At 32.3% G+C, this 12,508-nt stretch overlaps 1 protein-coding gene across 3 annotated transcripts in view; it reads right to left on the bottom strand.

Moving 5' to 3' along the window:
• Positions 1-9,033, bottom strand: part of LOC126743629 (proton-coupled folate transporter-like) — a 28,981-nt gene extending 19,948 nt beyond the window's left edge. The window contains exons 1-2 of one of the 3 annotated variants that reach the window (XM_050450815.1): positions 8,779-9,033; positions 8,419-8,495 (exon numbers count right to left, since the gene is read on the bottom strand). In XM_050450815.1, coding sequence (XP_050306772.1) covers positions 8,419-8,482 — 64 coding nt within the window. In that variant the 5' untranslated portion in view covers positions 8,483-8,495; positions 8,779-9,033. Of the gene's footprint in view, positions 1-8,418; positions 8,496-8,568; positions 8,589-8,778 lie in introns of those variants that run through there. The other 2 variants (XM_050450814.1, XM_050450816.1) reach the window with 2 other exon arrangements.
• Positions 9,034-12,508: the final 3,475 nt, after the last annotated feature.

Below are 12,508 nucleotides of genomic sequence, written 5' to 3'. Positions count from 1 at the left end.
TCTCTTACAGAAAGAAAATGCCACGAAAAAAGAAAACCAATCGACAAATAAGCCGATTCTCTGAAGACCAGATGAGGCATGCTATCGAATTAGTTCAAGGAGGCACTTCTATACGTCAAGCTGCACAAATGAAAGGACTATCTTTCCAAACGGTCCAAAGATATGTAAAAAAAATTCACCAAGACAAACATATTCATTTATGTCCTAATTACAAGGTGAAACTAATTTTTACTGTCGAACAGTTGTTGTCTTCATATAACAAGATTGTTAAATGAAGCTGCAGTTTATAATAATATAGTCGTTCCAGCAAACTGGCATGCATCAAAAAGTGCTTCACTTGCCTGGATAAAAGGATTTCTGAAGCGTTATTCCGACTTGTCTCTTCGGACCCCAGAAGGTTGTAGTCTTTCAAGGGCAGCCAGTTTTAATAGATTTAACGTTGACATTTTTTTCACAAAACTTGAAACTGTTTTAAAGCGTTTCCCGGTGTTTGGAGATGGTAGTCGTATCTATAATTTAGATGAAACAGGAACCGTTACCGTTTAAAAGTCCCAAAAAGTGTTTGCACAAAGGGGTATACGACAGGTTAGTAAGACCACAAGTGCCGAACGTGGAACGCTCATTACAACGTGTTGCATTGTTGGAGCATCGGGAGCAACTCTTCCTGCTATGGTTTTTCTCGAGAGTGCACTTTAAAGACTTTATGATAAATGGGGCGCCCAACGGAACTTTAGGTCTGGCTTCGAAAACAGTTTGGATGAATACGGAATGCTTTCTGCAGGTTGTTCATCACCAAAGTCATTTATCGATTGAAGAAATCGATTCGTGTAAAAATAATGGTGTCACGATCCTAACTATACCGCCGCACTGCACTAATAAGTTACAGCCATTGGACGTAGACTTACTAAAACCATTTTAAACTTTCTATAATGCGGCAGTAGATGCATGGATGATGAACCATCCCGGTCAGACATTTACAATTTATAACGTAGCTGCGTGCGTGGGCATAGCATATCCACGAGCAATGACGCCCATTAACATCACAAGTGCTTTTCGCAAAACCGGAATATTTTCATTCGACCGGCATATTTTTACGGAAGAAGATTTTTTGTCGAGTTCTGTGACGGATAGGCCGCTTATTGCAGATGAAGCTATTCCTGAAAATACAGATGAACCTCCAGTTGTAGAAAATGTAGGTCTAAGTAACAGTGATACCGACACGAAAACTTTTGTTAGCCCGAGTGTTTTCAAAGGTTATCCTAAAGCTCCGCCAAGAAAATCAGGAGAGGAAGCAACAAAACACACAAAGGAAAGACGATGATTGCTACCGATACCCCAGAGAAATTGGAACTTATTAAATCTAGAGAAAAAACACCAAAAGAAAAAAAGTTAAAAAGCGCGTATTAAATAGTGATTCTGATGAGCAAGATGAAAATGAAATGGAATTACAGGATTCTAGCGGAGGAGAAGATTATATTGGTGAAGATCCCGAGCCCCCAATTAGTTTCGAATATCTTGATCGCTTTCCTAATATCGGGGAATATATGCTTGTTGAATTTAATTCTAAGCAAAAAACATACTATGTGGGCAAAGTCCTATCTCAAATAAAAGAAAATGATTTTGAAATATCGTTTTTAAGGAAAAGCATTAAATGTGGAAACAGGTTCTTATTTCCAATGGTCCCAGATATCTCACATATATTAAAAAAAGATATTAAAATGATTTTCCGGCTCCTTTAACGCAAGGGTTAACCAAGCGCCAAAAATCGCTTTTGAAATTTGAGATTAACTTTGACAGTCTTAACCTAAAATAATAATAAGTGTTGCGTCTCAGTGTTCCAACATGGATAGGTGCAGTGAGACATCTGGTATTTTTGAGTTTTAATTTTATTGAGATGTCACCTTTAGTTTTCGTCAAAAAACAATATCGTTTTTCAGTTCCTATTTATATGCCAAATGCAGAGATAAAATATGAGCTTAAAATAGCGTTTAATAAAAAAGTTATTAAATTAAAAGTTGTGCGTCTCAGTGTTCCTTCCTCTCCCCTCCAAGAAGTATTTAATAAATTACAGGCTGTGGCATGAATTTTAACATCAGATTGTTCGGGTTGATCGGCAACCGTTATTGAAAATGCTATAAATTTAGTTTTTACAACTTTTAGGCTTATTTTATTGCTACTTATACATTTTTGTAAAACGCTAAGGCCTTGTTCAGCTTTCAAAAATACATTTTCCCAATTGTTGTCTGTAAATGTTACTGCAGTGTCAGTGGCAAAGCAAATAATTGAATCATTCTTCAGCAATTGTCCCAATTCATTCCTATAAACTTAAAATAAAACTGGTCCCAGGACTGTGCCTTGAGGTACTCCAGTGCTAATGACCCTTCCGCTACTTAAAGTATCATTACATCGCGCTTTTTGACTACGATTGTCCAAATATGATTTAAAAAGATCTAACACACGGCCTCTCACCCCAATACGGTCCAATTTCCTTAATAGCTAGGAATGAGAGACCGTGTTGAATGCTATAGCAAAATCCATATAGATTGTGTTGCATTTTTTATTTTGCTACATTTTAGATAGTATATCCCGGAACCAACAAAACACATCATCTTCAGTGCTTCTGTTTTGCCTGATCCCAAACTGCTTACTATAAATGAGTTTTTGTGATTCAAAAAATCCACGAGGCGGGCTTTAACATATTTTTTCCATAATTTGGAAAAATTACTTAGAAGTGAGATTGGTCTATAGTTTGTCATTTGATATGGGCCGCCACTTTTGAAGACTGGAATAACTATAGCAGTTTTCAATTCTACAAGAATTTTTGAAGTACTAAAAGTTAAATTAATTACATGTACTAAAGGGTTTTATATGCAGGTATGTATTGATTTTATTAATTTAGCGCTTATACCGTCTTCACCCGGCGACGAGTCTGTTTTCAAAGAGTTTATATGTGATATAAGTTCTTTTTCGTTGACTGGTAGTAACATCAAGATTATCTATAAGAAACTTACACTACTAACCTCTTTCTAAATTTTTAGTTTACTATCTAAAACCATTTATACTACTATTTTTATACATAAGAGCTGTTGTATAGATATCGATTGTATATCAATATACGGCTATGAAAGGAATTCGGCTAAACATTTTGGAAGTTGCTGAGAGCTCAATTATAAAAGAGGAATTAAGCTATTTTAATTTAAAATTCAATGTATAATCATAAAAAAAGTTATGTTAACGTGTTTCCAAGATCTTATCCCTATCGGTTAAACTGGCAACGTCACGCGAAGGGGATGTGCCGGCTAATAGCACCTAACACTGCAGCCGGCAGATTCGCCTGTTATCCTACTTATCTTTCAAATGTTTTAGTATCTAGAATACGTGGCAGAGAATCTTGTTTTAAGAAGTATCCTAAATGATCCTAATCTTAGAGAAAGAACTAGATTTCACAATACTGTCCTCCAAAATAGATCTCTTTGTAAATATAAAAGCTACGATTATGGATAAGTACTTGGATGGTTTTGCAGTTAACGGAATTTAGTTACCAGTCGATAAGGGCCACACAACTAAAATATTTTGACAGTTGTGACGTTGTCGGTTATACCGGAAGTAGGTGTCAACTTTTTTATTTTTAATGGAACACCCTGTATATTTTTACATGTTTGGCTTTCACGTGAAATTCTAGGAATATTTTGTGTATAATATAGAAAACCTTAGACAAAGTTAACCTTATTTTGAATTATCTTTATGAAAAAAATAATAAAAACAGGGGGTTTCCATTTAAAAAAATTGACTTTTAATGATTTTTTCATTTTAATTTTTAATGCTAGTTTTTGACCTCCTTGTATCTTTTTTTAGCCAAATATTAAAATAGTTTTTGATAGTGGTAGTTCCTTTAAAATAAAACCAAAACTAACCATAAAAAACTTAAACGCTTTGGTTTACGGAGTAAAATATTTGATTTATTGAATAGGTATTTATCGAAACAATGTAACCTGTTAACATTGAGGTAATTAATAATAAAAAACGAAACAACTGTCAAGTTCAGTGTATCACAGGGTATCGTTTTAGGTCCTCTGCTCGCTACCATTTATATAAATGATATGCTGGACCTTAAATTGAAGGAAACACTTGTAAGTTTTTCGGATGACACATTCAACAACTAAATATTTTGTGTTTGTCCTTAGCTTAAAGTCATTTATCTTATGGTATATTAGGTTGGGGAGGACTCTCTGAACACCATTTTAAAAAATAAGAGACTGTGCCAAAAGCATTCTTAATAATTATTTTAAAAATAGATAAAATATATCCAACGAATGCATTTTCTTCCTAAACCAAAACCTCAGATTTAAGTCAGTTATCTTGTCTTGAAATACTAAAAAATATTAAAAACGGAAAAATGAAATAAAAAATTTTCCAAAATATCTGCAAAAGAAAAAATACCTCGGCATATCCAACAACAACTAATAAAATTCATGGTCGAAGAAGTTTGAAATACTTTTCACCAGAATTGTATAATACTTCCTGTAAACTTAAAGCGAATAGAAAACCAAAAAACTTTCAAAACTAAGATTAAAGACTAGGTATTTTTAAAGGGCAGATACGCTTAGAATAACTTAATTAATTTATAATACCAGCAATCATTATTGCTTTGTTTGTTTTATGTTAGTAGGTTTTTGGATAGTCCTACCTAATATGGACTCGGATCTAACTTTTATTGCCGATTGTGATTTGTGTCCCTTCCCACCGAATTTTAGCAAAAATCCTAACTATATTGCCACTTTATTCGCGTACACGCACTTGTTATGCTTGACTGATTTTTCTTTTATATGCTTGTTATTTAATTTTGCTTGTGCCTACATTTTGTAATTAGTGCAATTAATAAACACTACTATTATCTATTTTCCATATTTAATCCTTGGTTTAACAAAACTTCCGTATTAAGCTAAATTATTATCAGTATTAGCAAAATAAGTGTAATGCGGCTGCCCTCTTTCTGGATATTCCAACAAATAGCGCTGATAAGCCGTTTTTGAATTCCATACGAAATACAATAAATCGGCAGAATAATTTAAAAGTAAACAAATAAATAAAGATTGCCGGCGTGCACATTGCACCACCTCTTTGATAAATTACTTTTCAGCATATCTAAGGGCTTAGCATTTGAGGAATGGCATGTTAATTATATTAATTATAATTCTCGTTTTACTACCAAAAGCGGGAGGTGATTCATACCTAAAACCCAAATCCTCCGACCAATCACCTTACATCATTCCCCCTTGAAAACAGAGGAAAAGTTTATAAAAAGGTATGTCAGGGATGATATACTATCGGCTAGACTTCAAAGAAATCGCTCTAGGGGCCTTCTTAGACCTTGAAAGCGCATTTGACAACAAATCGTATGACTCAGTCAATCATGCATTAGCTGGTCGAGGTGTACATCCTATGATAGGCAGCTGGGTCAACCAAATTCTAAACCATAGCAGCAGCAGTGATAGAGAGTGTCAACAGCACCACGGTAAAAGCCAAGGTGTGCAGGGAAACACCGCAGGAGGTAGTACTCTCACCGCTGCTATAAATACTTATATCAGAAAGCCTAGTGACACGACTGGAGCCTATATCCTCGCTGTGGGATACGCAGACGACATCGTTCTACTAGGACGAGGAGGCAACCAGGCTCATATATATGAAAAAATGCAAAGATTCTTATTTGTGCTTCCATGCATGGAAGAACAAATAAGAGTAAACCCCGCAAAAACCACCCTATTTGCATTCACAAAAAGGAGGAAACTAGACCTGATAAGTGACTTAGTGCTTTGTCGGTTACCTGCGACTCGAAGATGAGATCAAATGTCTAGGGGCGACCCTATTTAAAAACACACAGCTACAAGAAGCAAGTAATAAATAATACAAACAAGGCCTCCTTCTGGAATAAGAATCTGAAATCTGGGTGAGAGAAATCTTCCACCATTGTTGTATACACTGGGTGTTTGTAGGATGTCATAGCCACATTATAAAACCCGTATAGAACAGGATATATAATTAATCAGAGATCTTTAACATTGATGACATTCCGGTTGTCTAGTAGAATATTGTTGTGAGTCAACGTATTTTCGAAGGAGTAGTAATGAATCAGGACATGGTTAAAGACACGGATAATTCTATGGATGGTAATAATATTTTACAGACAACGCATGATTAAAAAGTTTCCAAGTTTTTTAAATAATTATTCAACAAATATCAAATGTATAATAGAAAATGTTTTAAGAAAGAAAATGGAACCAAACGAAGACTGTGCTTATCATCCTGTGATACACGGGAAGTGATATGCAATATTTTTAACAAAGAAGAATTAAATGAAAAGAACACAATGAATAATTGGCCAAAAACATGCAGCTGACTAAATGGTCCCAATAGCTAAGAAAAATGCAAGGATTTCAAGTGGGGAAGCATATATCTGTGAAAAGTTCCGAAATTTGATACGGACCCCTTGACCCAAAAGGGGTACTAGGAAACATTCTGGCTAGACAAAATGGGGTATACCAGATAGGCACAGAGCATGGTCGTCTTAATCGATGGTTTTTCAGAGGCAAATTAAAGCCAGTTGGCATTTCTAACTTTAATCTTTTTATCACACGAGATGTTAATATTACTTTAAGGGAAGCAGTTTCTAATGTTTCGCAATTTGAAGGACAAGGATTTAACTAATGTCAGTGCAAACCTAGTAAACGTTTTGGTTAATAAATAATACAATATGTTTATTCATTTATTTTATTCCTCAAATAAGGCGTATATTAACTAACTTATAAGTGCAAAGAATATTTTTAATACCTGCTTGAATATATTTTATTAACTACTTTTAAATACAATTCGTATTTTACAAACCAACTAAAGTACTTTAACCGCAAGTGTTAAATGGTAAAAACTTTAGCTTTTGACAATGTATGGCACTAAAAACGGACAAAGCCAAGATCACACAGCCAGACAAAAGCCTTTGTAATTAAGAAAGGAAAGGAAGTGCTGCCACCTTGGTATGGTACATCGCGGCCATACAACTGCAGATTGAGGTAGCAGTGGGTATACTAAAGGATGGATAATAGGGCAGGCCCACTCACGCTTAACCTGGGCCTGGAAGCAATAGACTTACGAGAAAAGACTAAGATAAGGGGCACCAAGGGGCCGAACCTTTGCAATTATTACAGGAGACCAGGCAGTAACAAATGCTTTAGGATAATTTGAGACTAGGTCAAAGACTGCTAAGAGAATCTCATAGACCTAGCAAAAGAGTAAAACAGGCCAGAAATACTCCTATCACAGAATGAAGGCAACCATGCCGCTGCAAGTAGAGTAACCCAGCTTGCAATTAAGGAATACAGCAACAGATCCATAGGCCCAGAACCAACATGCTGTGTCAGACACTGGTTGGAACTTAAGTATAAAAACTACTGGGAACAACTGCCAAAGCTAGAACTCTCCAAACAACTTGTGAAAAGCCCGCCCTTTAGCAAGAGTGAGAACATACTGGGCCACGCCAGGCAACAACTGCGAAAGGTATCAGGGCTGCTCACAGGCCATGCACTCTGCAAGAAACACCTACATATACTCGAGAAAGCAGATCTACTACTATGTAGAAGTTGTGGGGAAAAGGAATAAACCACTTCTCACATCTTATCCTTCTGCATTCAACCAGACCAGGGCAACAGTCCTTCGACTTTACCAGAGAGGATAATAACTACACCACTAGGCAAAATACCGGATTTCTTAAAAGCAGCAGAACTGAACATGTGGAAGTAAATCTATGGGACACAATAGGACTGCAACAGAGCAGACCGTGGTGCAGGGAACCAACTAGGTACCACCCAGCAAGGAAGTTTTAGTGGGTAATCGGACACAGAGTCATACACTACCGAAATACAAGAATTTTTTCACCAACAAAAAAAAACTATTTTTATAATGCATTATTATAAAAAAGATGCTTGTTTTCAATCCTATAAAAAATATATTTTTGTCTCTTTCTAAAACTCTTTTAAGTTAATTAATCTATATTTTTAAAATATGTGCAATACATCATTGGTTTAGAAACATAAAACGTTCTTAAAATCGATAACAAAAAATCCAGGGCCCTATTTAAAAATTAAAGTTGATAAAAGGTCGGCTTAAAAATCTGACTACACCATTTTGTAAAACAGAGAAATTTGCAATAATGTAAAATTTATTTTATTATATCCATTCAAATAGACTCATAAAAGAATAAAAATTAAATTGCGAATATTTTTTCCAAAAATGCACCAAATTGTGCAACTTTGTGAAAAAATATTAATAAAATGTTTGTGCAAGTCCTCTATAGTCCATAGGGGTCTAAAATGTTTCTAATCCCCAAACTTAAGTTACTTTATGAGCTTAAAATAAAATTTTTCTTACCTGTTAACATAAAGGAAAGAGTTGCCAGGAAAATCGGAATCTCCACGGTAGGTTTGAAACCCATTTTTAGGAGTTACCTAAAATAATGTATGTACATGTGAATCAATTTTATAACTATAGATTTAATAAATATAGATACAGTGCAAAAACCTTTTTTAGTCATTCAGTTTATAATATATCTATGACTCGTTTCATTGATTATAAATAACTATCAGTGAAACATCTTTAAAGATATTATTAAAGGTACATTTAGATAATGAAATCTTAATCTAATCTTAATCAGATATTTATTAATAACTCTGATTACTATAAGGAAAACAAAAAAAAACTATTTCGCTACTTGTTTGCTTATTTACTTACTTACGTTATTTATAAATGCTTCACCAGTAAAAACACTAAAAATTAACATTCCTAATTTCTAACAAAAATAGACAACTGTAATTATTGTAGCACTTAAAACCAGACGCGATATTTTATCTTTTAATTTACATAAAACGAATTGGTTGTATATCATAAACAGCTTTGTTCAGCATTGCCAAAAATATTTTACATCAACTGAGATAAAAAAAAACGGGGTATTGTTCACAATGTCTATGTAATGACTTGCATTAATTTTCCGCCATTTTTATTTTTTCGAGCTGCACTTTGCTTGTATCTCTCTATATTATGTAATATAAGATATATTTGAAAATAGTTGAAAGCTTTACTGTAAAATGAGTTGTTTAAATATTGCATACCACGTTTCTATCATGTATGCCAAGACGATGTATAGCGCGTTGAATAAAAATAAATCAAGGACGTCGATTGAATAATTATTTTCCAATGTTATATTTTGTTTATAAACATTTGTAGCTTTGTTATAGACTGGTTTCATTAAAAATATTATAATAATAATAATATGATAAAATTAAAGTTGTATATTATTTTCTTATTGTATAATACGGGTATATATATTAAACATATAGAATTGCTTTTGAAGAGCACCATTATAATCACATTAAATTTGTCTTTTTTTTTAATATCTATTCCTATGTGAATATTGTAATATATAATGCACTAATTATACTTATTTTGACTAGAACTTGACAGCACAATAATAATATTGAAAATAGGCAAAAAATTCTTTATCCTACGGCGGTGATTTTTCTTCCATACCTTTTGTGCGCCTTATCCTTTATTTTAAACTTGTAAGTCTGATTATAGTTTCCACGCATTTTTTTTGTTTTCCACCCTTTGTGGTAGTAGTAGTCCCACTTTACTCACACTATGTCTAAACTATTGTCCAAGACCAAGAACTGCTTTATTTTCCTCAGTATCTAGTGATTTGGGAGTTAAAATTGTTATTCTTACTAGCTTATTCTTTGAAATATGGTTCGTTGATTCTCTCGTCTTGCTTTTTGAAAATTTTTTGAGAAAATGCCTGAGAAAACGTGTGGGAAAAGTGTCGCGAAAAGTGTTGCTGATTGCTAGTTTTTGAAAAATAGCTAAAAATACCACTTATAAGATTTACTATTATATCGACTGTGTTCTTTCATTTCTAATTACAATTTTTTGTTATGAATATTATAGTTTTCTACGAAGATGTGTTCTTTACAGCATCATAGATCATCGACTTATTTGATAGGAAGACTACATAAATGTCAATAGAACATTGAACCGTCAACAGAATGTTGCGTTTTCTGAATGTCGAGGAGTAGTACTAACCGGAAGTGAAATTTGCTGGTGGCGCCAAATTTGAATTTGGCTGGAGAAATTTGTGGTTTTTGGAAACTACGAACAGCTAAATTAAATTGGGACTTTTTTTATTAGGATCTTATTTATGTAATTTTCATATTAAAAATAGGCCTCCGCTTATGACTTTTTTATTTGCGCACTATAACTTCTGAGAGACCTATACACTGCCCACTAGATAAATAGCTATGGGTTTTGGAAATTAAACAAAAAATTTTCATAAAATATATTACTATATTATAAAAAGAATATAATATAAAATTCATAGGTTATACAATAAAAATTGGCATATACACGCTTGTTTAAACATTAAATAAAATATCAAAATGCGTTCAAATTATAATTAATTAATAATAGTTAAATAACCATTAACAGATTAACAATGAAAAAAAGCAATAAAAAATAATGTTAAAAGTAAAGTTTACAGGTGTTATCACACCACTTTTAAATTGTACTTAAGTATTGCAGTCGGTAGCTCAGAATGATTGTAGGCTGGGCGTTCGTAGGTAAGGATTTAGTTAATATAAGTCACAGTATGTATAATAAAAAAAAATAACACTTAGTTTCGTTAAAACTAAGAACTTCTAAACTTGAATATTTTAATTCCTGTAATTTTGATTATGCTATGGCAAGAAAAAGCAACTGTCACCAACAATAACCCATTTTATTCGCATAACCCTATTTATATTTTATACAATATAAAAACTCAAAATTACTGTTCTTTAGAGGCTAAGTGTAATTAATGATTAATTTTTATAAAATGAAAATATTAAATATGAGTACGTTTTAAGTTCAATTATAACTTATGGGTAATGAATGAATATTTAAATTATATTAAGATAATTCAGTTCATGAACCTTGTTAGGTGGCTATATTATTAAAAATGGAAATTATACCCAAACAGTTTTATACATGTTTTATTATTTAAAGAATATTAAATTTATCAAAATTTTTATTTAACTTATTAGGGTAAAATAATTAATTAGGAAAAAAGTAAGTAAGCATAAAAGTAGTAATTATTAAAATAACTGGCCTGAATTGTCCGTTTCAAGTCAGCAACACAGCTGCCGTGCCAAGGCAAAATAATGTACTCGCAAAAAGCAAGTTTTAAGAAATTAAGGATTTCCTTATTTTTTGTGCCCTACGGTTATTAGTTGATGTATCTTTATAAAAATTTGCGAACCTATGTTTTTTTACCATACCTTTTAGACTATACTAAAATGAAGCTCTATAAATATCAATTTAAGGCAGTTATGTCGCTTACATTCTTTTGCCTTGGTAATTATTTTTAAATACCTAATTTCAAAAAATGGCAAAATAATGTATTGGCTTGTACATTATTTTGCCATGGTTTAACATGTGTAGAAAATTCGTAAAATGTGTCAAAACAGTGTATATTTTATACATTTATGTCGCACTTCTGGGATTATAAATAAAATTAAAGGTAATATAAAAGGTTTTTAGTAAGTAATATAAAATGTAGGAAAGATTAAAGGAACATAAAAGTAAAACCCTTAAAATAAAAAAAAAAAATTCTAACAAAATAAAAACATATTTGGAAAATGCATAATAAACAAAAATTTAAATAGAAAATATGCCAACAAAAACATGTTTGAAAAATACATTTAAAAGAAAACAAAAATTCTAACTTTTGCGTTTGCTTAGAAGTAAAATAAAATGTAGGAACATGTTAAAGAAACGTAAAAATAAAACCCTAAATATTTAAATAGAAAATTCTAAAATAATGGCACATTCTGATGCTCATGCATATAATTGATAATGTATCAGATAGTATTTTATTCTTTAGTAAAATACCACAAAGTTTGAAATAAAACGGGAAAAATAAATCTTAAACGTTAAGGTTAAACACATAGTATCACTAAAGCCCTTCTTCCAATAAATCTTCCGCTTCTGTTGAAGAAATATCATATAAAGCTAAATTCCTTAAATTTTTTTCTTCCAGTCAGGACAGCGAAAGTCAGTTTTATAAAAGAAGTTGTTTTCTCCTTTCATAAAAGATATTTCGACAATTTCCTTTATTAATATAGTATCGCTGTTACTGCTTTTGCTCTTTTTTAAAGTATTTCGAACAAAAATATTTTGAACATTAAAAATATCTGAAAAAGTCATTTGTTTTGGCACTAAACGTTTAGAGGACTTTTCTACGACTTGTATACAAAATCATCCATATCTTCAATTTTTTTGTCGACTGTTCTATTTTCCCATGCAAACCATCAGTCGAATTGTATGTATGTCCCTTCAATAAGTATTTTATTGTTACAGAGTGTAATGAACAACATTCGTTATTAATATATAACAAAAGCATGTAAAACAAATACTAATTCTTATTTTGTGCTGT

This window comes from Anthonomus grandis, chromosome 13 (assembly GCF_022605725.1).
Source record: "Anthonomus grandis grandis chromosome 13, icAntGran1.3, whole genome shotgun sequence".
Classification (NCBI taxonomy): domain Eukaryota; kingdom Metazoa; phylum Arthropoda; class Insecta; order Coleoptera; family Curculionidae; genus Anthonomus; species Anthonomus grandis.
The sequence above is the reverse complement of the archived record's forward strand: the minus strand, read 5'-3'. Positions and strand labels throughout refer to the sequence as shown.